Below are 25,749 nucleotides of genomic sequence, written 5' to 3' on the forward strand. Positions count from 1 at the left end.
ATGAGTCTTGCTGGAAAAAGGAAGTTAATAACGGACACAGAAACCTATACATCATCTAAAGTTCACGGAGTAGACAACATACTATGTCATCGGTTGTTTTCCATAGTTGGAATACGACCTCTCATTTCATGTGTGGACAGCCCCCCCCCCAAAAAAAAAAAATAATAATAATAGACCGACTTCACATAATTATTAGTTTGTCATTTGTAAATGTGCAACCTGTGCAACATTTGAAAAGATCATGGCCATGCCCTCTATCAAGAAATCAGGCTCTACTGTACTTTGTTCTGAAAGTAAACAATAATTGGTGGCAGACAGACAATTTACACACTTATTCCTACGTTAATTGTGTCTAAAAGAGCCATTGTACACAACGTATTTCAAATCTAAAGTGGGGTTTTCTCCTTCTCCATAAGCATTTAAAAGTTCGACGCAGAGTACAGCTTGCCTGTTAATAGGTAAGTTTATTACACAATTTATTTCGGAGAGTTATGACGGTGATGGCTCAATATTGCATCAGGTAACATTCTTAATCATGAAAGTAGAGCAGTCGTCTCTCGTTGGTATTCCCAATACGATTAGACATTTTCAAATAATTAATAAACATTTTAACTCCGAATAGCAATTCAGTCAAGGTTCTACATTCACTAAGAATTTTTACATGAGATATCTTGGTTTAACTTGCTCGATAAGACCACAAAAATAATTCATTCTAATTAATTACTAGTCATTATCAAAACCAAGATAAATCTGAGGGGCTTTAATGTACCTGCCCTCGTCGACATGTACAGGTGTATAGTAATATTAAATAAGAGAACTTGGTTCTAATCTCTTTTCTTTTAAAGAAACAAGCAAATTTGACTGTAAGCATGCAAGTGTAAAACCATTTTAAGTATTCCTATTGACAAATCACTATTTTAATCGATGTGTGACTGCATACATGCAAGAACGGAGTAATAGTGCTGGTTTATATATTGGAATACTAATAATTAATCTTGCATGTGTATCCCAATTTGACACTAGGCTTGTTTTAAAGATCGTTTCAAATCAAATTTTTATTTTGCCGCTGACAAAGGCATAAGCTTTAAAGGTCAAAACTATTTGGACTTTGGGAAACCTTGGCATCAATATTCTAAGGGCCTTGCAAAGATTAGACACTAATATACAATACAAGTTAAAGTCAAGGATATATAAATTCCAGATGATAGAAAAAGAACAAATTGATTTTTTTTGCAAGATTTCCTTTCGAAACCACAATAATTGTATAAGCAGATATGCGATACAATTAACGACTGATGGAAAGCAAGGGCAACTGAATTGCAGTTTGCACCGGATTTCGTCAGTTAGTCTATCCGCCCTTTGACAAGGTAAAAAAATGAATGATGATTCCAGTGAAGATAAAAAGGCTAATGACGAATTTTTAGCACGTGTGAAACCAAACTACACTCTTAAAACAGATCAGTCAAATTGACTAGACCAGTAGTCAGCTGGGAGCAACTGATATGGCAATCACTGATAGTCACATTTCTGACATATATTCTAGTCAGATATAACTCTATTCTAGTAAAATATGACTAGAAAATAGTCAAATATGACTAGATTAACAGTTGCTCCCAGCTGACCCTATTAACCAGTTATTTTTGACTGATTTGTTTTTAGAGTGTAGAATCACGAACGCTAATCACAATCACGAATTCAAATTCTACTCCGGAAGTGAATTACGGTACAAATTTTAAGTGTGAAAGGCTTGAACTCCCAAACATCTTTTGGGGGCGGAGTTTACGTGACCTTTCAAGCACTTCCGTAGATAATACAATTGTCATGCACTCATCGTATCAATGCAGTATTTTGATTGACAAGTCACCAAGGACACATACCGCCTTCGCCCGGGAATTTGAATTCAAATCACAGTTTTCGAGTGAGCGTGTGAAAGGTCCGATGATTCAAAAGACGACTTGCAATCATAAATACAATGGTGATTCAAGATTCACGTGTGAAAAGGCCCTAAGTCCTGGCAAATAGGAGCATGCACCAAAACTACCTCACACACAACTAATTGATATAATAATTATTCCATCTGTAACTATTTATTACTCTTTGACTATAGAAGTGTTTCCCGGAGTAACGGTGGCCTCTTGTTACCTCTTGTTCCGTCATAGTTAGCAAATTGGAAGTCAGGTTTGGTTTTGTCAATTTGTTTTATTATCATGTAGTTTTGAAGTAAGTCTCTCCTCTCTCTTTCTTTCTCCAGTGTGGTAAATTTTAGTTTAACTAGTCTCTTCTCATATGGCACATGCTGGATATTTGGAATAAGTTTGGTTACTCGGCCTTCCACTTTTCCATAATCGTTTTGTCCTTTTCCATGTATGGACACCAAGCTTGCATTGAATAGTCTAGATATGGTCTCACAAGAGACTGGTATAATCGAAGGATGACTTCCTTAAAGGTGAAGTTGCGTTTGATCATACGATGGACCTATAACAGGTCCGTGGTCATACCTAGGATCCTGTCTGCTGCAGCAAACCTGAGGCTACTTTCAAGGATTTGTGAACAAGCGCTCCCGGATCCTTTTCTTCTGAGCGCTATTTGAGCACGATGTTGCCCATTCTATATGTGAGGGTTGCGATTACCAAAGTATATAACTCCAGGTTTTGTTTTAATCTACATTGTATCTCATTTGCTATGTATTTTTCCATCTTTGAAGGTGATCTATGGATTTTGCAAATTTCCTATATCGACATTTGTTTGAATTTGATGGATTAGTTTTGTATCATCAGCAAATTTACTGACAATTGCGTCATTGGCAAGCGCATTTTCCATATCATTCATGTATATGAGGAAGCATAAGGATTGTTGCACCACAAATTGTCACCGCTGACAATTGGACGACAATTTGTGCAAAAACTGACAACACAAAATGTCACTCCTGCACAAATTGTCGCCTAATTTAGGCGACAATTTGTGAAGGAGAAGACATCACAAATTGTCGTCCCATTTCGCTTAACACTTGACTTACTTGTCTCCATGAACACACACACACACAAGAAACCCCAAACATTTAATAGGTCATGTAGAGTTCGAAAAACAAACTATGATGTTTCTCTGGGTGTGTGGATGTGTGTATATGTGTTAATTAACAACACTTTGAGTGAAACTGATGGTGGTATCTTACGTTTAAGACGAATTTTGGACTACTTTTAAACGGTTTTGAGACGATTTTATAAATTCCCGGATGTAAATTTGCATACCTGTGACAGTTTCGATTTCGAATTACCTAGCCGAGTTCATAAACAATAATTACGTATGTATTTTACTCACATAGATAAAATTTCGGTGACCCGACAATTGCTCCGCCGACATCTGCTCCGCCGACAATTGCTACGCAAAATAAGACAATTGCTCCGCCGACAATTGCTCCGGACAATTGCTCCGCCGACAGTTGCTCCGTCGACACTTGCTCCGCCGATATGTGCTCCGTCGACACTTGCTCCGCCGATATTTGCTCCGCCGATATTTGCTCCGCCGACATGTACTCCGCCGACATCTGCTCCGCCGAAAATTGCTCCGCCGACAATTGCTCCGCCGATAATTGCTCCGCCGACATCTGCTCCGATTATACGACAATTGCTCCGCCGATATTTGCTCCGCCGAAAATTGCTCCGATTATACGACAATTGCTTCGCGACAATTGCTCCGCCGATATTTGCTCCGCCGAAAATTGCTCCGATTATACGGCAATTGCTCCGCGACAATTGCTCCGCCGACATCTGCTCCGATTATACGACAATTGCATGAACATCTTATTTCTCCAAGTTGGTCTATGTTAAATGATAAGAAATTCATCCTGATACAAATTGTTTTGTCGTTGTTTTGTTCTTGTTATTCGTTAATGTTTTATTTATTTTATTCTCCCCCTATCATCACAGCTTTCTGCTAAAAAAAAAACAAATTGTTCTCCCTGCCGCTGCCACTTGACAAATTGTAACGGAGAAGGGGAATGACATACTCCCCATTGAAATTGTGAATCTGGATTTTTGTTCATATATTATTATCATTGTTTTCACTCCGGTCTTGAGCGGGGAGAGAATTTGGGGGGGGGGGTGCGCGGGCTCTCTCTCTCCCTCTCTTTCTCGTTTTGTTCCTTCACGTTGTTTATTTTTATTGGTGACCGCTTGATTTATTGTATATTTATCAGTATTATAATTATTGATATTTTTATCAATAATTTTTATTTACGTCTTCGGCCTTATCTACCCTTGCACTTTTTTTCCTTCAATTTGTTTCAAACGAAAGTATGATCATCACTGGCGTACAGATGGGGGAGGGACGTGCTAGGGGTCACGGATCCCCCCATTTTCCCTACCAATGAAAAAAAAAGAATAAAGGAAAGGAAAATAAATGTCATCCTTGTCTCGCCCCCTCCATTTTTTGTTGTTGGCGCATTACGCTACTGGTGAGTTACTATAAAACTAGACTTCGGTTGTATTTTTGTTCTATTCTGTGCAATAGCGACAATATAAATATATTATAATAAATGAATATATGTATGTATCTCTCTCATTACGTCTAAACAAATAATGTTATTTTTAAAAGACAATAATATATATACCAGCAATAATATAGTTACAAATTCATGAAACCCAATACGCATCTCACTGAATTTATAATGCGAGCACAAAGCACGAGCTGTTATTGACATGGAAAGGGGACATTTATACGCCTTTTTTAAATTGTAAACATGAAGCATATCTCGGGGGGGGGGGGGATATCTCGTAAAAGAAATGAGAGCACGATGCGTTAATTGAATATTTTTGATATATTTACCAGAGTTACAATTCTATATATTTATTTTTCTTTGTGTTATTTCTTTCGACAAACTGTAATTGAAGTATTGAAGAGTATATAGGCTGTTATGCCTGCTGATGATGATAGAATGTGGATTATTTTGCTGATTCATTAGATCTTAACATGTGTTCTTTAAATTTGGTAATTTGGGTACATGTTAGAAACGCAGGCATTGTGCATTCAGATGCACATTGTGGAAATGAGATTCAGTATTCCTTGCAGCTAAGAAAGGTTTTGAAAATGACACTACTCTCAATTACATATATACTGTGTCCATAGTTGCGAGTGTGTGAAAATAAAGGTGTTTGCAGTCATTAAAGTGTAGTTTTGGTTGGAAAACGTTAATAAAACTGTCGAGAACGTACAGTCTTCATGATTTCATTTATTTCATGTTCTGATCAGTAAATCAAATAAAAAAATGATAATGACAAGAACTTGTTAAGTTTATCCTTCTATTTCAATCCCATGAATAAACAGAAATCGCGATATTCAGAAATAATAAGTCATACACCTCCTTTTTTCCTCAAGCTCTCACTCACTCCCCCTCTTTCTCTCTCTCTCTCTCTCTTTCCCTCCATAACCCTTTTCACAATCATTTTTGTTTGATTTCCGCATAAGCAAAACGACGACGACAATGATAATGATGGTGATGATGAAGATGCTGATGATGATAATGGTACAATGATAATGATAATAAGTACATGAACACACGTTTTCTTCTCATATAGTTCATTCTTGGAAAATACATAGGCGGCCATATACACATGAAGGTATATCATTTATAGAAGAAAATCTTGTTTGATTGATTTTTTTTATTTTTTGAAACTACGTGTAAAATTATATCTCCCATCAACAACAAATTTTTACTTACATTATAACATCATAATGAATATAATTCGACTATTGGCGGACCATATTTAGATTTAGATTAAGATTTATTCATTTTCCGTTCACAAAGCACAACAAAATCAAAGTAACAATACATAGTCAAATTTAAAGTACAATATCAATCGGAATAATGCATAAGAATTAGAACGTATAAACAATGAGAACTAATGCGAACTAAAGTAACCTTGACTAATAACTATATAAAACAGAACATATGGATTTTATTTTTGGATTATTTTAAAAAATTTAATTATCCTTTTTCTATCAGTGAAGAAAACAATCATGATCAACATAAAACAAAAAAGCAACTCACTATTATATACAGTATTATCATAATCTAAAAACCTACGGTGTGTGCGACATGATGTGGATGTGGAGACCAGACTGAGAGCACTGTGTGTACGAGAGGATATGGAAACCAGAGTGGAGGGGTGTGCCGAGAAGGTGACACGACTTGTAGCCTTTCACAAGTTGGTATTTTCTTGAATATTAATTTTTACTTACTGAATGTCTTGGTCATGTTTGTGTGGCACAAAATTTGCCGACAGTAAACATTTTGCGTGACTACAGTACAGGTTTTCGACAAAATAAGGTGGGGTATACCGTTGAATTTCACCTGGAGCAAATGTCTCCACTTCGGAGCATATTTCGCCAGTCTGAGCGATTTTGACGCTAAGAATGGGGTATGTCTAATTTGTTTCTACTGTTATAACATGGAGCTATATGGTTATAATAATTACATGAAAACGCGTTTTTTTTTTCATTTTAGTCGCCGGGCACGTAATAAAACTTACACAAATGCTCCCCCCACTTTGTGCTTACCCCTTTTTTCTATTTCTTTCTATATGCATGTATCAGGGGCCGCGGAGCCGGGGGGCTTTAGCCCCCCAATTTTCCAAAGCCGTGTACAAAAAACGTAAGAATGACAATATGATTGTGATTTTTAGCATGGACAGCCCCCCCACTTTTGACTCAGCCCTCACTTTGAAAACCGTTCCGCGGCCCCTGTGTATGACATGTAATATATCATGCAAGCATAGTTTAAGTTTACTTTGTAAATTCATGGAGCTATGCTTCATGGTAAATTGACGCCTTCAGCCTGTGCTACAATTGTTATGCGTATGAAAGTACGAATACAAAAATAAATAAATAATTGTCGCATTATCGGAGCAATTTACGGCGGAGCAGATGTCGGCGGAGCAAATATCGGCGGAGCAATTGTCGGCGGAGCAATTTTTCGGCGGAGCAGATGTCGGCGGAGCAAATATCGGCGGAGCAATTGTCGTATAATCGGAGCAGATGTCGGCGGAGCAAATATCGGCGGAGCAATTGTCGGCGGAGCAATTTTCGGCGGAGCAGATGTCGGCGGAGCAGATGTCGGCGGAGCAAATATCGGCGGAGCAAATATCGGCGGAGCAAGTGTCGACGGAGCACATATCGGCGGAGCAAGTGTCGACGGAGCAACTGTCGGCGGAGCAACTGTCCGGAGCAATTGTCGGCGGAGCAGTTGTCGTATTTTGCGTAGCAATTGTCGGCGGAGCAAATGTCGGCGGAGCAATTGTCATGGAACCAAAATTTCATATGCATTGATAGCTATGATCCCAAGCATTATTGAGTATTGGATCGCATTTGAATGGAAGGTTTTTATTCCCTTAATTGGACACCGTGATGCAACCACCTCATAATGTATCTTAAACTCGGTCGCTCTATTCACTCATTGTAACATATATATATCGTTTCTCAAACTTAACCAAGTATCTGTTTAGAATTTATAAAGAAGTATACGTTTAATCCGATAATGCAAAAATATGATTAGTATCGGAAGTCTTCCCCTCTCTTCGATTCCTCTTTCGAAGGTAACCCTGAGTTAAGGGTGCTTTAAACTTGTGAATTTCAGCTCAATGTTAGGGCTACCCATCCTTCACCAACCCAACACCTTCCTGATTTGAATTAGTCAATCGGATTACAGAATCACAATTATTTTACAACTAACTATGTCTAAACTATATCTTTATGTCGAATTCGAACATTTATTTCCCTATTGTTGGTGTTTGTGTTTACTCCAAAAAATGTGAATATTGGAATCAAAACTAAAAATACATTACAAAATCAGTACTGTTAAAAGTCGTGGGAAAGCAAAAAGCACACCACAATGAATAAAGGTAGGTGGTAAATTGTATCTTCATTTATATTTAAATATTCCTATGAATTAAACGTTTAAAAAATGTCACATGGTACGTAGTTTGTGTATTGTAATCAAAGGAAGAATCGTAACTCACTTATAACAAAATGACTTTACATAATGTGCGGTCAAATTACAACATCTTCTACTATTTTCTTATTGTTTATACTGTTACTTACGATCTTTTACATTTATTTGTTGTACCAATTTATCCCAGTGCATGTGATTGTATTTTTAAAGGACGTGAAATGGATTAATTGAATTGAATTTTGTATACATTGTTTGTCCGATCAAGCTTGCCATTTAAGTCGAATTCTCCTTTCAATATTTGACAATAGCATATGTATTTACAGTGTTTATAAAAATAAGTATAAATTAATAAATTCGTATTCAAAAGCTAATCCGTTCTCACCACGTTTGACAAGAACCCATTTTTAACATTTAGACTTCGGACCGAGATCTTGCAACATAATCATCTCTCCAGTGTAATACATTATAAACGCTCGCGCGAGTTAATTTTGAGCGTTGTTTGAGGACAAAGTTCTTCACATACTAAACGATGTTGCAAACTGTTGCAGAAGTTGTAATTTATGTCAGGTAGAAGGTTTTAATTTAACATACTTATTTCTGGATTCCATGCAAAATGTATAATGGGAGCCGATTAGATTCTGGAAACAATATTCTTCCTGTGTAACGTCAATTTAGTTTGGATATAAACGGTAAGAAAATGTTGTTTTTAAAAATGTTGAATGTGGTATATACTGATTGTCTAAATGTACACACTGTTAAATTGATATCGTTTTTGTTTGATCGTCAGATTTTCCTTCAGGAAAATGTCGACCCATCCTATCTTCATGGTTGGCCTTTTTCTGGTCCCCTTACTGAGGGGCCTCAGTATTAAAAAAAATGAAATTCTAAATCCAACGCGGCCGGGTGGTAGACGTTATTTACAACATATAAAATATTTTAATTGCTTGATCTGTTTCTGTAGAAAACAAAGACAAGATGTCTTCAGAGCATGTGCATTGGTTCTGTGGAATAAACACAACGTTGGTCCAGGAAGCTGATTTCATCAATAGCACGTGCAAGGTGAACGGGACCATCGTCGCATCTCAATTTGCATTCAGCATCATCTTCATCATCACACCCATATTCCTGAAATGCTTCACGTCATACGGCAAGCTCCCGCCATCTCCATATGTATTCCGACTGCCAGGCCATTCATTGAGATGGATCCTTACCTTTGTATACATTGTACTTGCCATGGCCATGATTGGGGAGGGAATACTCACCAACAACAGCTACATCTCCTATGAGTTGCCAGGACAACCGCATCTCTACGTACCCGGTATAATTACGATTGTTGCGGTAGTTTCATCATTGGTCTACTATCACATGATGGAGAAGTGGAGGGCTAGGTCAATGATTTGGTTTCTCCTGGTGTACTGGATGTGGTCGATCATTATTTTTGTCATGAGATTAGTACAACTCAGCCTTGAAGGCCTCAACGACTGGCAGATCTGTGTCTACGACATCACCTTAGTTGTGGTTGTTCTTATAGGAGCTCTGTTTTTAAATGAACTCACACTCTTCTACATCTTGGTAAGACAGTCTTCTTGATATTTTGTTTTTTAATACTATTTTATTGAAGATGGTTAACTTGTTTTATTCTGCAAAATATTCTCTACCTTTTCGTTACATTTGCCTCGTTCTTATCTAGTAACGTTTTCTTTCGGCAAATTGTACATTTTTGGTTTAGTAGATATCGCTTGATTTTTTTTTTATATAGAGTTTGTGTTTACTCCTTTCATTTCGATCCTCCTCTCATTCGATCTACGATTCTGTCAGGCCTGCCATGGATGTGGTGATCCTCTGAACGCTCCCAAACACAAGGACACCCAGACGGCATTCATGAAATATCGCCATAAATATTCAACACTCCTGTCATCCGTAACCTTTTGGTGGATGAATTGGTTGTTCATCTTAGGTTACAAGAAGACTATCGAGCCTTCCGACCTTGGCAACATCCCAGAGGTCCACACGTCAGAGTACAACCATTATCTTTTCAAGAAAAACTTTGAGAAAGAAAAGGTATGATTTTTGGTAGGCCTATAGGTGAATTTGATGAGCTTTGTTTTTAAATCGGGGGACAATTTGCTCATTTATTTCTCTGAATGTTGAATGGCAACCCTGATTTTACAAATATCAGCAATATCATTTTTGGTATCATTAATGTTTTTGTTGATGACATCATTTCTGTCGGCCAAAGCACAATCTTACCCAAATATCGCCGTAACGCACATGCTATAGTCTTAATTTCACGCATCATACTTTTGTTTTAGAAAGCTATTTGGAAGTTGTCTCAGAGCAATAGAGCAAAGAGGTATAGAGAAGGGCTTGGGACATGTTGTTCTGACTCTTCATCAGGAATGACGACTGGCCTCTGTTCATGATTTTACTTTCCTTACCCCCTAACTTCTAGGAACGGGCAGCGAGAAGCGGGAGAGAAATCAGTCTATATCGAGTTTACTTGGATACGTATTCAATAAAGATGGTCACTGGAGGATTGTTCAAACTTGCTGCAGACTGCTCTAATTATGTAGGACCACTGTGTATCAGTGCTATTATTATCTACGCAACCAACAAGATTGATGGGACACTCGAAGACGATAAGGTATCAAGCATTGACCAATATCTACCAATAAATATACACAGTTATTTGAGGACAAAAGTAATACAGAATGATCAAGATACTTTATACAACCTGTATGTTCCACGTATCTTCATGTTTTTTTTTTTTTTTTTTTTGGGGGGTATTTTGATATGTTAATTTCCATAAATATTGTAAAGTAATGCGTATATCACTGCACAATAATTATGTTTAATTCATTATTTTCCCCATTATTTTGTCACTTTTCTTGTTTTCAATCTGCTTACATTGGTAGGCTTTGCCCTCTTATACAACCGTGGGTGAATTTTTCTCCAATGGATATGTCTTGGTAGGATGTATTTTCGTTTCCGCCGTGATGAAAGGAATATTCGATCAGTGTTACCAGTATATATGTTTCATGGAAGGTCTTCATGTAAAGTCTGCTATTCAGGTGAGTGTGAGATAGATGCCTAGAGTAACAGTAGTTGTGGTGTTGGTGTTGGTAGAAGTAGTAGTAGTAGTAGTAGTAGTAGTAGTAGTAGTAGTAGCAGCATCAGCAGCATTAGTAGTAGTAGTAGTAGTAGTATAGTAGTAGTAGTAGTAGTAGTAGTAGTAGTAGTAGTAGTAGTAGCTACTACTACTAGTAGAAACATTAGCAATGGTATTTATAATAACTCTTATTTACCCAGTGTAGCCACTCTCAGCTGTAAGCTGTTTTTCCCGGTTCTAGGACAATTACCCCCCGGTCAACTACCCCCGGACAATTACCCCCGGACAATTACCCCCGGACAACTACCCCTGGACAATTACCCCCGGACAATCACCCCTCGGACAATTACCCCCCCCCCCCAGACAATTACCCCTCGGACAACTACCCCCGGACAATTACCCCCCGGACAATCACCCCTCGGACAATTACCCCCCGGACAATCACCCCTCGGACAATTACCCCCTGGACAACTACCCCCGGACAATTACCCCCGGACAATAACCCCCGAGGACAATTACCCCCGGACAATTACCCCCAGAAAATCCCCCCTTCTCTCCAGCATCAATGTTAGAATTAAGCGGGACCCATTGTAAGTTTTGGTCGGTGGCACAGGTTTTCGAAATATTTTCTACTTTATCTTACGTTAATAACTTTCTCCTTTTATATTGCTCTTGCTCCTGTTCTCTCACTTTCTTCTTTTTTCCTTTTTTTTTGTTTAGCGGCGCCTTCTGCATCATGAAAAATGGGGGGGGGGGCTTCCACCCGAAACCTCCCGTTGGCTATGCATATATACTTCAGAAAATGTGTAAACTGGCCCTCATACTAAGTTTTCATAGAACAATTGAACACGATTAGTCATAATAATCACAAATGCTGAATATCTCTTATTCCAACTAATCTGATTTTTTTAAATATTTATTTTGGGTTTAATTTCAGGAAAGAAATCAGGCAAATAGATAAAACGTAAAAAAAGACACCTTCATAGGTAGAAATATTGAAAGTCGATAACGCAGCTATCAACAATAACACTGTCAAGTAGGACCTATAAACCTGTTATTATAAAGCAATTAAACGAACAAGAAGCTAAGAATTACGAAACAACTGGTGCACATTCCAGATTAAGATGTGGCTTTATAACTTAATACAGTAAGCTAAAAAAACTGTATGCAAAGATAATACACACACGAACACCTTGTAATTTTACCATTTAGGCCCTAAATGGTAAAATTACAAGGTTTTTTTTGTGTATTATTCTTGGGTGAAAGCAATTAAACATTAAAGAAGGAAATTAAGTACCAAAATTACTAAATTGTAAACAATATGACATAATCAAATACATTGTTTTTTCTATACAGATTGGCAATCATGATAGTATACAATTCGTTTAAGGTGCATTTTAAGGACGGTTTGTAAGAATTTATAAAGAAGTAGGCCTATGGAAATCAAATAATGCGACCGAGCAGCGTGAGCTGAAAATATAAATATTTAGACCATAAAACGGACATTTTACAGAGCACTTGAAAAAATCAATTTGTAAATTTAAAAATAATGAAAGCTCGATATCCGAGATGAAATATGTTTTGTATATTGACTTCAAAACTTGATATTTTAAGCTCCATATCAGCCTATATTGAGCAAGATATGAATCTCATCGAAAAGGCAATGCGAGCGGGAAGCGTGAGCGAAAATTTTATATAGTGACATAAAAAAAGAAAGTCTTCCCTTCACCTTATATTATTCACTCCTCTTCCTCCTCTCATTTTCCTCTTCTTTTTTCTTCTATCTTTCCCCTTCTTTTTTTTCTTTCTTTCTTTCTCCCCTTTTTTTTTGCTCCATCAATTTTTTCAGGGGGGGGGGGGCAAACCAAATCTCAGGGAGGGGCACGTGCCCCCCTGGCCCCCCGTATACTACGCCACTGCGAAGATTGCCAAAACGAATGATCTTATGCTACGGTGACATACACATTATGATCGAATTCTGTGTTCTTATAAAACAACATAAAAAGTGTAATTATATAATAAGCCTTATTAAAATAGTGCGAGCGCGAAGCGCGAGTTGAAAATTTTTGGAATTGCATGTATATGTTTTAACCTGAAAATTGACTATTCTGGGCAATGTTTGTAAACCTGAATAAGATGCGTATGTAACTACATTGTAGATATTTACTGCGAGCGCGAAGCGCGAGCAGAAATTTTTAATATGGTTTCTGGCTTGATCGAAAAGGGACTTGTTAAGGAGGTTTTGCAGTTAACCATTAAAATGATACATATTTCAACTATTAAATAATGTGAGCGCGAAGCGCGCGCTGAATTTCTTTTGACATTCTGACCTAAAAAATTGACATTCTTTTTGTAATCATTAACGGTATAGATATAAAACCAAACAATTGATGCGAGCGCGAGTCGAAAATAAATTGTTTTGTAAATCATGAAAAAGGATGGGTAATTTGGTTTCTTCCTACATTAATTATGCAAGCGCAGAGCGCGATCTGATCTGAAACTAGACAATTTTAGCACGTTTTGAATAAAGATCAAGCTGCGTATCTTAATGTTGTGCGCGTGTTTTAGAGTTAGACAGAATCTGGGCATTCTGATATTTTTATCACGCAAATCAATAATGCGAGCGCAAAGCGCGAGCGGAAAATACTTGATATTCCGGTATGAAAATTGTGAATTGCTATCTAAAACATTGTGTAGGGAAATTGTGAAGTGGATGGGGAAAGCACTTAATAAATTATGCTAGTGTGAAGCGCGAGCTGATATCTTCATTAATATTTTGACCTAGGACCTGGACATTCTAGGTCTAAGGACATTTTGTCATCATATGAAAATGATGACAACTTATTCCTCTTCCTAAGCGCGATATGAAACATATGAAACTGTGATATTGTCGATATTCTTTTCTGAAAAGGGACAATTTAGTCATTAAGAATTCATGAAAATTTTATTATCATATTTATTAATGTAATAAGCCTAATGAGTGAGTGAAATGTGTTGACACTGAGGCCTGAAAACTGGATATTTTAAGCACTTTTGTAATCATGAATAGGATTTGTGAGTTGATATATTTTAAACAAAAATGCGAGCGCAAATCGTGAGACGAAATTTTTGGTAAACTGTCATAAAAGGGGGGTTTTAATTAGTTTGTTATATAATTTGGCAAATCAAATAATGCGAGCGCATAGCGCAAGCTGCGAGTTATATTCACACCATAAAACGGACATTCAACAGAGCACTTACAAAATCAGTTTGTAAATCAAACAAAACTAGATTTTAATTCGTCATGTGGACGAATTAGGTGGTCTGTCCTTATTCTCGCCATCATGATCACTATCACCATGTTCATGCAGATCAATATGATCATCATGATGACAACTGAATGTTCATTATGGATAGAATACTTGTGAAAGACGGGAGATGATAAAGCACTGTGAAAAAGGTCTCTTTAATATATGACAATACATGTGATATGAAAAAGAGTAATTATAATGTGTTTTATCTTGCTAAATTTTAACTTTTATACCTTTTAATTGTCATAAAGGATCATGTACGAGGTGGTAAAAAGGAAAAAAAAATGAGAAAAAATCATCTTGTTCACCCCAGGACTCGAAACTGGGACCCCAAATGACGCTAGTCAAGTGCGTTATCCATTCAGCCACGATATTCCCCATAGAGATTACACGTAAGCAAATTTGAGAATTACAAATCCAATTTTGCAAGCAAAAAAACGGGCATGATCCCGGCATCTAATAAAAAATTGGAGGAACATTTGCGAAAGCTTAGAGTCTCAGCTACAACATACTAAAAGCTCAGAGATAACTGACAAGAAAAAGTGGAGATATGGCTCACAAAATAGAGGAATGTAGAATCTAGTTTTGAGAAAAAGTTATGTCCCATAGAGATTACACGCAAAATGAGTAAAAATGACATGCCTTTATTTTTTGCAATTTTTCAGGTACTCCGTTCATTAAAATGAAATATAAAGGCAATTTGTCAGAAAGAGAAAGACCTAAGCTACATCATATCGAAAATTGGGCAAAAATTTACCAATATGCACGGAGTTAGAGCCAACTTTGCATAATTATTATGACGTCATAACAAGCAAAATTGATATTTTGACTTCCGACGCCATTTTGATGACGTCATGATCAAATTGAGGGACAATGGTGACATGAAATCAAATCTACAACTCATACTTGACCACTGACTGTCCTTGTACCTTGTCCTAATGTATTATTTGACCCATTTAACCATGGCATAAACATATTCCAGGATATTAAACATACTTCGTTTTTTAATGCAGCAACAGCAATTTTAGACCCCATTTTTTAAGCCATCTTGGATTTTTTTATATAATGGACAACTGACTGTCCGTTTAACTTGTCATAGTGTATTATTTGACCATTGAAACCATGGTCTAGACACCAAAATCATATATCCCAGACGGATATGAAATGAGCTATGTCCATTTATATATCAACAGCCATTTCAAACTCCATTTTTGGAAGCCGTCTTAGGGTTTTGGACACATCAGACCACTGGCTGTCCTTGTAACTAGTCCTAATGTACTACTTCACCCTTAAAACCATTGCATACAAACCAAATTTAGCCACTGAAATTAGATGTTAATTGGCTGTCATGGCAATGGCTTAAGTTATTTGTATATCAACAGCAAACATAATTATCTATGCTTTGCACCCTAAAATTAGGGGAAATTTATGACAAAATGCAGATTCTAAACTATTTTTCGATCAAATTTGGTACTTTTCTTGGAGAAAAAGGAGTTGTTGCCATGGCAACGGGCCATATGAAACATTGATATTTATCATTAAGTCCAAGCATTACCAAGGCAACCTCAAATTTCATCATTCTAATGAACTAATGCGTAACTGTAATTTGTTCAAAATCAAATGACTGGGTCAAACCTTGAGTTAATTGTTATAAATTGCATTTTCAGCCTGTCCATTATCATGTCAACCATGTTATTTTTTTTTCAAATTAGATGTTATTTGGTTGCCATGACAATGGCTTTAGTTGTTATTTGCATATTAACAGGAAACATTTCCATTCTTACCCTAAAATTAGGGGAAATGAAAGAAAAATCGGATTATACAGTCCCTTTTTTAAATATAAACTGGTACTTTTCTTGGGTAAAAGATCCGTTGATATGGCAACAGGCCATTTGGAACATTGATATTTATCGTTGAATTCAAGTATTACCAAGGCAAAATCAAAGTTCATCATTCTAATTAGTTTATGCAGAACACTCACTGTGTTATTTTCCCCTAAATTAATTGAGTAGGTCAAACCTTACGCATGTACATTAAGTTAATTTTCATTGTATTGTTCACCTGTCCATAACCTTGTCATCCATGTTGTGTTTTTTTTAAATTAGATGTTATCTGGTTGCCATGGCAATGGCTTAAGATGCTATATTTACAAATATCTAGATTAGTACCTTGAAATTAGGGGAAATGGAATGATGATCATGCATGTATTTTACATTTTTATCAATATGTTTACCTTTCTAGAGGGAAATAAGCTGTTGCCATGGCAACGGGCCCTTTGTAACATTGTTTCTTTTTAAATTTAATTCAAGCATTACCAAGGCAACATAATTTTTTATCTTTACAAAGAACTCCTGCAGAACACTTTCTGTATTTTTTGTTCAAATGAGGGGGTCAAAACTTAAGCATACAGATTAAGTCATTTCCAGTTGTATTTTCCACCTGTCCATTGTCTTGTCAACCATGTTATTTTTGTAAATTAGATGTTATTTGGTTGCCATGGCAATGGCTTGAGATGTAATTTACACATTTAGCAACCAAAATATCTTTGTTTAGCATTGTAGAATTAGGGGAAATTAAAGATAAATCATATTCTACAACGGTTTTTTAATCGAAATTTTTATTTTTCCGGGGAAAAACAAGCCGTTGCCATGGCAACGGACCAATTAGAACTATCTTGGTGATCTTGAATACTTCTAAATTTCATATGTATTCATTTGGGAGCCTGAAAATTATCATTTTGGTCATGACCGTTACATGACCTTTAATGACATTGACAGACGACCTTTGACCTAAAGTTTATTTGATGTAAATATCGTTGATTATTGATGATCCGTTATGTTGATATGATCAAATTAAGAATTTTACAAAATGGCGCGTAGATGACGTCATCATGACCAGATGACCTTGAAAAGATTAGTATGCCGTCTCTATGATAGACTCTATATATGACAGAAAAATTAGCCAAATTGATTCAGCCAATTTGGAGAAAAATTGGCAACAAACATAGGTGCTAAAAATAAATAAATAATAAATAATAAAGAAAATTCTGACGAAATTAAGAGGTGATCTGTCATAGACAGACCACCTAATAATGAATAATGTCCGAGCTGAAATATGCTTTGTATATCGACTTCAAAACTTGATATTTTAAGCTACATATCAGCCGATTTAGCAAGATATGTATCTCATTGAACAGGCTATGCGAGCGCGAAGCGCGAGCAAAAAATTTAATATAGTGACATGAAATATATTTTTTCATCATTTTCATTGTTTCATTTTAATCATTTGTGATTATTATGACTAATCGTGTTCAATTGTTCTATGAAAACTTAGTATGAGGGCCAGTTTACACGTTTTCTGATGTATGCATAGCCAAACGGGAGGTTTCGGGTGCAAGCCCCCCCCCCCCCTCCCATTGTTCATGATGCAGAACAAAAAAAGGGGAAAAAAGAAGAAATTGAGAGAACAGGAGAAAGAGCAATATAAAAGAGAAAGAAAAAGTTATTAACGTAAGATAAAGTAGAAAATATTTCGAAAATTGTCCGGGGGGTAATTGTCCGGGGGGTAATTGTCCTCAGGGGGTAATTTTCCGGGGGGTAGTTGTCTGGGGGGTAATTTCCTCGGGGGGTAATTGTCCGGGGGTAGTTGTCCGGGGGTAATTGTCCGGGGGGTATATTTAGTTGTCCTGATCCCGTTTTTCCCACATAACATACATGTAACATGCTATTTCCTCTTGCTGATAAGTCGAGCGCCTGACAAGAAAGCAGATTGTCAAATTTTTAGTTTTGGTATGATAGGAGGTGTGCGCTCTACCAATGAGCCACCAAGTCCGGTGGTGATGGTGAATTGGTAGTTCGAGTACCACAAAAAGTATAAGTAGTGATAGCCGTATGTAAGGTGAATACACAAATCAAATGTATTTCACAAAGATTTACTCATTTCATTTATCATAATATAGATAACCCAAACACTCAACGAATTATCCCATGTATCCATACAATGTTTTGTCCTTTAACCCTGTTTTGTTGATAGAGTATGGTGTATGAAAAGTCCCTTCGCCTGTCGACGTATGCGATGTCGGGTGGGATGATGACCATGGGACAGGTCACCAATCACATGTCACTCGATGCCACCAATGTCCAACAATTCTTCAACTGGGCTAATGAGTTATGGACAATCCCAATAAAGGTATGCTTTCACACTTACACCTATTTACCCCTGAAAATGAACTTCTTTAATGGTCTTTATCAATATTAAGGGGACTGCTTCTAAAGTGATTTTTAGGATCTGAAACACATTTTGAGTGATTGTTTGTAAATTTGTTTTGAAAATCTGGCTTGGCAATTTCCGTCCCTCTACATAGTTTTCAAACTTATTTTATTTATATTTTTGTTGTTCACAGTTCGCTGTAACCTTGTATCTTCTGTATCTTGAGCTTGGAGTACCGTCATTGATCGGTGCTGCACTCCTTGTCTGTGTACTTCCGGTTCAACTCATTTTTGCCGGCTTCACGTCCAAGTATATCAAGCAAGTGTTGGTGAGAACAAACTTATTTAAGAATTAATCATAAGCGAGAAAAAAAACAGGAGAATGGGAGATAAATAATGAGAGAGAAGCTGCGGGAAATTGATTAAAGAGAGAGAGAGAGAGGGTATGTAGATATAAATAGAAATGAGAGGAGAGGAAGGTGGAGAGAGTTGCGAAAATGCGAAACGATAAATTTAATCTGAGCCATAATTATATACAATTATTTTGAATGAACATCCTTCGTCAGTTTCTTAATCAATGATTCCTTTGTAAACCTTTGTAATTCAGCTCAACTCTGATCAGCGAATGAAATACTCCAATGAGATGCTCCAGGGAATCAAAATTCTCAAGCTATACGGATGGGAGCGCATCTATTGCAAACTGGTCCAAGCAGAAAGAGCCAGGGAGATGAGGGAATTGGCCAAAGTGTACTTCATCCAGGCATGGAATTGTGAGCCATCATAAATATATATTATATCATTTATATTCATATCGCAATGGGAAGTTGTGCCAGTAGAGTGATAAGCCTTCACTGCGCAAAAGGGTTTATAACCATCTTCAGTATATAAGTTTATCAAATTGTTTTTAATTTTGAAGAAGAAATAATCTTCTTTGTTCGAAAATAATGCTTTATTCTCCCGTCCCAGTGCCTTACAGTAATTCATTGCTACGTTTTCAAGCATAAAAAATCAATGTAGAAATTGAAATTAGTGCGGATGTGTTTGTTTCAGTGATGTGTGACTAGAGTCCAGTCTCGGACTCGAGACCGGTCTTGAGTCCGTTTAAGACGGACTCGGATTCGGGGCCCGTGAATCGATGACTCGGCGATTACTAAGGCACGAGACCGGGTTATTTTGGCGCTAATGCACGCCGTTTTTATCCTCCAAAATTTCCCATAATGGCACACAATATTTTTAAACATCACTCACACAAATTTCAGCCAAGTCGGCTCATGGAGTCCAATGCATATTCGCAGTACATGTTACGCGTGATAAAATAATTAATGGTGTGTTTACACCACTGAGATTTGTGGTGTACACACACGGAAAAAAAAGACGGCTGCCCGTTTTCGCAGTCTGAGCTGCGTGGTTACTCTTTCAACAAGGCCTGTTGCCTATATATTCAGGGGGAAATGTCTTCCTGTCCAGAAGGAAATTATATATCACATTACTTGTTTTTCTCTTGACTGCAAATATCTGGCTTAAAGGTCAATTCCACCCCAGAAAAATCTTGATTTTAATCAATAGAAAAAAAACCAAGCATAACACTGTAAATATCATCAAAATCGGATGTAAAATAAAAAAAGTCAAGACAATTTAAAGTTTCGCTTATTTTTCACAAAACATTGTTTTGTTATTTGATTAAATTATGCACATCTCAGTGACATGCAAATGATAGAGTCGATGATGTCCCTCACTCACTATTATCTTAAGTTTTTTATTGTTTGAATTACACAATATTTTATTTTTTACAGATTTGACAAAAATTACCAACTTGACTGAACCATCAAATGTTAAAACAATAGGAATACCACATGTTTAGGGAGGAATAAAACTTTATTTCAAAGGACAACATTTGCATTTGCATACCGACCAGGATGTGAATATAACTGTTTTGTGAAATTAAGCTCGTTGGATTTTCTCTTTTTATATTTAAATCAACTTTCTGTTGGACTTGTCCTTCAATATGGATGTATGGCTCGGGTTCAACACACAATGTCCCTGACATGCACTCTTACAGAGCGAGGCACAAGTTTCATTATGAATTCCAATTACATTCTATGCAAATTATTCACTGATCTAGTGAATATTCATTATACACAATTAAATCGATGGTTTATCAAACAAATTATTCACGTGATTATTCATGATCACTGCCTTTGATGTACTATAATTGATCATTTCTAATGAATATGTCCAATTTAATAAACATTTTTTAAATGTATCAAGTCTCTAATTGTATTATTTAGTTTTTGAATATATTTTGGTACTCGGGTACTTATGTTACAAAATCTTTGAAACTTAAATCTCTGATATATTTCATGCGAAATGTGTATCTGAATTCCACGTTTATATAATAGAATACCTTCAGTTTACCATATCTGGCAAAAAAATTATAAAATTACATTTACACATATTGAAGATTTGGGGATTTTTTGCGTATAGAACTGGAAGGGAGTTGAGAAACATGTAAAAACTTAATTTCGGTATGTTTCTGAGGACTTTAAAAAAAATAAACTACATGTAATTTTAAATCTTAAATCAACGACATATTTTCGTCTTATAATTATTTTGTGTGTTCATTCCCTCGCTTTCGAGTCTTTCCAAGAAATTTAACGCGTTCTACCACCCCAAGCAAAAGATTTCTCAGTACGGCCATGTTCTGATTGATTACGTAATACTCTTGCACATGTACCGGACTCGGACTCATACATGCCGTACTCGGACCTCGGACTCGCACATGCAGGACTCAGTCTCGCACTCGGACTTGGACTCGGACTGACTGGACTCGGAAACATCACTGGTTTATTCAAATAAGCCATTTTGTAATACCATTAACAGTCACACCAACGAAACAGGATTCAGATTGACGGAATATATGCCATTCAAAATGAGGTATTAGCTTTGATCGGTCTAGTGTCCCTTCAGTGATGCGACTGATAAGCATATCACAAACGATTTCCGATTCTAGTTCAATCTTTGGTCAAGTTGTTTCATAATCACGTCGGTTAAAGTTCAATAACCTGAAGGTGATGATTATCTCATCCCCATGATCATATTGATCTGTAAACAGTCATGATACACCTACATATTAAACGCGTACTTCAGGTTGAAAATTCTATTATTTGAACAAATAAAGAAAGGTCCCATAAAAACATTTTTGTTTTCTTCTTAGTTCTATTCATATTATGTAGTAAATTCTGCTCAAAAGTTAGTGAACCCCATCACAAAATGCACTCCTTGATGACGAGGATTGAATGTAGATAAATGTAGATAACAAGACTGCAGTGTTCGGCGAGCCCACTGACTTAACATTTTAATATCTAAAACATGGCAGAATTATGTTCATTTTCTGGCGGAGTTCTGTAAATTTTGAGCACCACTGTGAAACATTTTTATGCATGTCTTCATGAATATGCAATGGATAATTTACCGATGTTATATCCCGACTTATGTTCTTTTTTATTTTGTTATCAAGTCTGAAATTAATGTATATCTTTTTACTTTTGTCCTTTCAAAAATATATATAAAAACGGGAATGTCTACTGTAAGATCATCATAACTGAAACTTATTTTCTATCATAGGAGACCTGTTTACACACATTGTGAAAAATTATGATATGACGTCATCAGCCCGCCTATCGCATATTATACTGCAACATAATGTATAACTGTTTTGACAAAATATTGCTGAACTTCAAAATTTAGTTACTTTGTGTCAGACTTTGATTAGATTTCAACATTTTTCTTGTTGATTTTTTTTCTCAGATATGATTTATTTTCCCCTGGAGTACCGCTTTGATTGACTTTTGAATAAATCATACATCTATGCTAAGAATATAACCATCTATAGGGCTATCACGAGTAAAGTGATATGAATGCGATCAAAAATTAACTAATTATATTTGTATTTGTTTAGTGATATTTATGTGTGATTATCATTTCTGTTATAGTTGTCATCAACATTGGAATTCCTACAATGGTGAACCTTGTGGTAAGTAATATCACACAAATTATTTAGTTTACAACCCCATTGCCCACCCCCTTCCCTCTCTCCCTCACTCTTTTATTACATTTTTCTCCTACGTAAGATTCATTTGTTCAAATTGTATAATTAACCCTTACTGCACAGTACTTCATGTGATGTTAATGGAATATGAGCATTTGGCTAATAGTTTGTTGCATGTATATATTTTTGTTCTTGTATATAATTTCTTCCTTTTATACTTCTAATTTTTCCTCTTTTTACCCCCCCCCCTTCCCCCCCTCCCCCCCCCTCTCTCTCTTTCTCTCTCTCTATGTATATATATATATATATATATATATCTCCCTATCTGTCTGTTTATCCATCTTTGTATTTTTTTTTAAATCTATTTGGATTTTCTTTCTCTAGTCTTTTAGTACTTACACAGCCTTAACTGGCCAGCCACTGAGCCCAGACATCGCCTTCTCCTCCCTGTATCTCTTCAATTCTCTCATCGACCCAATGTTCATTTTCCCATACGTGATCAGTCTTGGTGTCAACTCTCACATCAGCACAAAAAGAATCAAATTCTTCCTAGTCGCACCAGAGATCGAGGGGAAAGCGTCGCTGGAACAAAACTCCGATACGGTACACAACCTGAATATATGTATTTTAAGGAGCTGTTGTAAATGTAAATCATGCTATGATAATAAAATAACTTACATGTCACGGGGCCTGAAATCATGGATATGGTTGTGATGTAATGGTATATTCCTTCAATGAGTGTCCTCAATTTTGCCCATGTGAAAACATGTTATTAATTGGGTTCATTGGAGTCAGTAAAATAAGCAAAAATTTTGATGAAACTCCGTCTATCTGAAATGTACGTAAATCTGGGTATGAATCCCGAGCCAAACTTATCATTAATTTTCGAATAATAATTATAAGCAACCTACTCTCATCTATTATACCAAATCTTTCTTTTGAATAAGCTACCATATATAATGCCAAATCTGTGAATCAGTTCAAAACCCTACTAAAAACCTACTTGTTTAATAGATGATTCACAGTAGTGGGTCGGTCATTTGGAGATGCGCACCAGTTTTGATTATTAGCATTAGTTGTATTAGCTGTGCCATTTTCCCTTTCCACATTTTTTTCTTTCTTTTCTTTTAATCCCAAGTATAAACCATAAACAGAACATAGTGCGCTAAGAAACACCCGTAGTAACTAAATATTGTGTATTATCATTATCATTACAAAGATATTCTCTCTCACCCCCCCCCCCCCTCTTTATCCTCATATCACTCTCTCTCTCTCTCTCTCACTCTCTCTCTCTCTCTCTCTCTTTCAGCACGAGGTTCTGTTTGATTCTGGGTCAAAAAAAAGCAACGGTTTCATGTCGTCCGCAGAGGAGGAGTTAGATTCCACCACGCCCACTCCTTTGATTGATGGGCGTGGCAATAAGAAGATGTACGGTGCCATGGATAATTCTTTGTTACCCGCAAAAAATGAACTTCCAAGTGATGTTGCTATTAGGGTGAGTTAATTATAGCAATGCTAGGGTGATTTAGGGACAGTAATAATAAAATGATAACGAACTGACGTCTGCTATTGCTAATTAAATGTCAAAAGTAAATGATTAGATGTCTTCATAATTAGCTCTAATTCTTTTTTAGAAAATAAGTGTAAAAATATCTCGGTAATACTTGTGCAATTTTTTTATTTGGGGTGTAATAAAAATCAATAAAATTTATGTAACAAACATGTAAGCCATTTCAAACCATAAAATGAATGTATTCCACCCCCTTCTTGCGACCCCCCTCCCCCCAGTTCATTTCATCATCTGATCATACATTTAACATATAAATACATCCTTCTATATTGCTCTTTGCGTATTCCATTGTTTGATTTCACAGATAAAAGATGGATGTTTTACATGGGACCCCGAATCTCCCGAAGCCATTTTAAAAGACATCAATGTTGACATACCAGCAGGTAGTACTTCGATTTGATTGAACTATTAATCCAAAGTTCATGTTTAATAGCAAAACGATATTAACACTATCTACTCTTCATGCTCTTAGTGTACGTTTGTGATAAAGTCAAGGAGGGATGGCACTACAAGTAAGGGATATTAAGGGGGGGGTTCAAAGAAAGAAAGAAAGCAAAAGAAAGAAAGAAAGAAAGAAGAAAATAAAATGTATAAAGAGGAATCTTGGTCGTGTAACTCTAAAATAACCCCTTTTTCTAATGAGAAAAAAAATATGTCGTCTTGTCCCATGTAACAATATGCCTTGGCGCCGCCTCTGCATTTTATGGCTACTGTTTTATGCAAATAACAAAGGGTACTTGTTTAGAGTTATCCAATATACTGAAATGGTGTTTTAATCGAAAAGTCACCGGCACGGTAATATCATTAAACAGCAAAATTTATTTTCACTTCCACTTCAGCAAATTTTAGTGGCTTCTTTTTATTATACAATTTATGTGTTATTTTTCCATATGTTCCATATTATTCCATATGACATTATAAAAATACCCCCTGCATAAAGTAAAGTATGAATCACCACAGTCATAAAGATGCATGGTTAGTGATTTTCTTCTGTGAATCAATAAATCAAAAGTAAACAAGATACGCAACTCAATGCTATCTTACGTGTAGTAATTTCAAATTACACAGTTGTGCACAAAATTAACAGTTGAATGGTAATTTAAAATGTGAAATCAGAAGATCCAGTAGCTTAGTTCACATATTCAGTTTTAAATGATTTTCAAACAACTTATTACAGAAAAATGTTGTTCCAACTATATTATATCAACAAAATGAACATTATAATACTCTACTGTATAATCAGGTAAATTGACGATCATCGTGGGGACAGTTGGGAGTGGCAAATCATCCATTTTGCAAGCAGTTCTCGGAGAGATGACGACCCTACAAGGGCGAATACAAATAAGGTATATAAATGTCAGTATGGCTAGCCCTGGATCAGACTAGTATGTTAAATCTCATTTTGTTCCAAATAGGTGTTTAGATGATGCAGACTCGTTCCTATATACACTTCTTGGGTTGAAACTCCAGTGATATAAAACCAGTGCACCTTTTCCATTTTGTGCTTATTCATTAAAAGGTTTTGTGTTTACTTAGCAAAGTCAAAATATCTAAAACAATATTTAGGTTGCCAATATTT

The 25,749-nt window shown here is 36.3% G+C and overlaps 1 protein-coding gene across 2 annotated transcripts in view; it reads left to right on the forward strand.

Annotated features, from left to right (window-relative positions):
- The first annotated feature begins 344 nt into the window (after positions 1–344).
- LOC129257353 (ATP-binding cassette sub-family C member 9-like) overlaps positions 345–25,749 on the forward strand; it is a 42,159-nt gene continuing 16,754 nt past the window's right edge. Inside the window, exons 1-13 of one of the 2 annotated variants that reach the window (XM_064096929.1) lie at positions 345–458; positions 8,907–9,517; positions 9,764–10,006; positions 10,398–10,589; positions 10,861–11,016; positions 18,377–18,532; positions 18,747–18,881; positions 19,160–19,322; positions 22,545–22,585; positions 22,985–23,203; positions 23,910–24,095; positions 24,475–24,553; positions 25,414–25,516. In XM_064096929.1, coding sequence (XP_063952999.1) covers positions 8,921–9,517; positions 9,764–10,006; positions 10,398–10,589; positions 10,861–11,016; positions 18,377–18,532; positions 18,747–18,881; positions 19,160–19,322; positions 22,545–22,585; positions 22,985–23,203; positions 23,910–24,095; positions 24,475–24,553; positions 25,414–25,516 — 2,270 coding nt within the window. In that variant the 5' untranslated portion in view covers positions 345–458; positions 8,907–8,920. Of the gene's footprint in view, positions 459–8,416; positions 8,635–8,906; positions 9,518–9,763; positions 10,007–10,397; positions 10,590–10,860; positions 11,017–18,376; positions 18,533–18,746; positions 18,882–19,159; positions 19,323–22,544; positions 22,586–22,984; positions 23,204–23,909; positions 24,096–24,474; positions 24,554–25,413; positions 25,517–25,749 lie in introns of those variants that run through there. The other variant, XM_064096928.1, reaches the window with a different exon arrangement.

This window comes from Lytechinus pictus, chromosome 3 (assembly GCF_037042905.1).
Source record: "Lytechinus pictus isolate F3 Inbred chromosome 3, Lp3.0, whole genome shotgun sequence".
Taxonomy (NCBI): domain Eukaryota; kingdom Metazoa; phylum Echinodermata; class Echinoidea; order Temnopleuroida; family Toxopneustidae; genus Lytechinus; species Lytechinus pictus.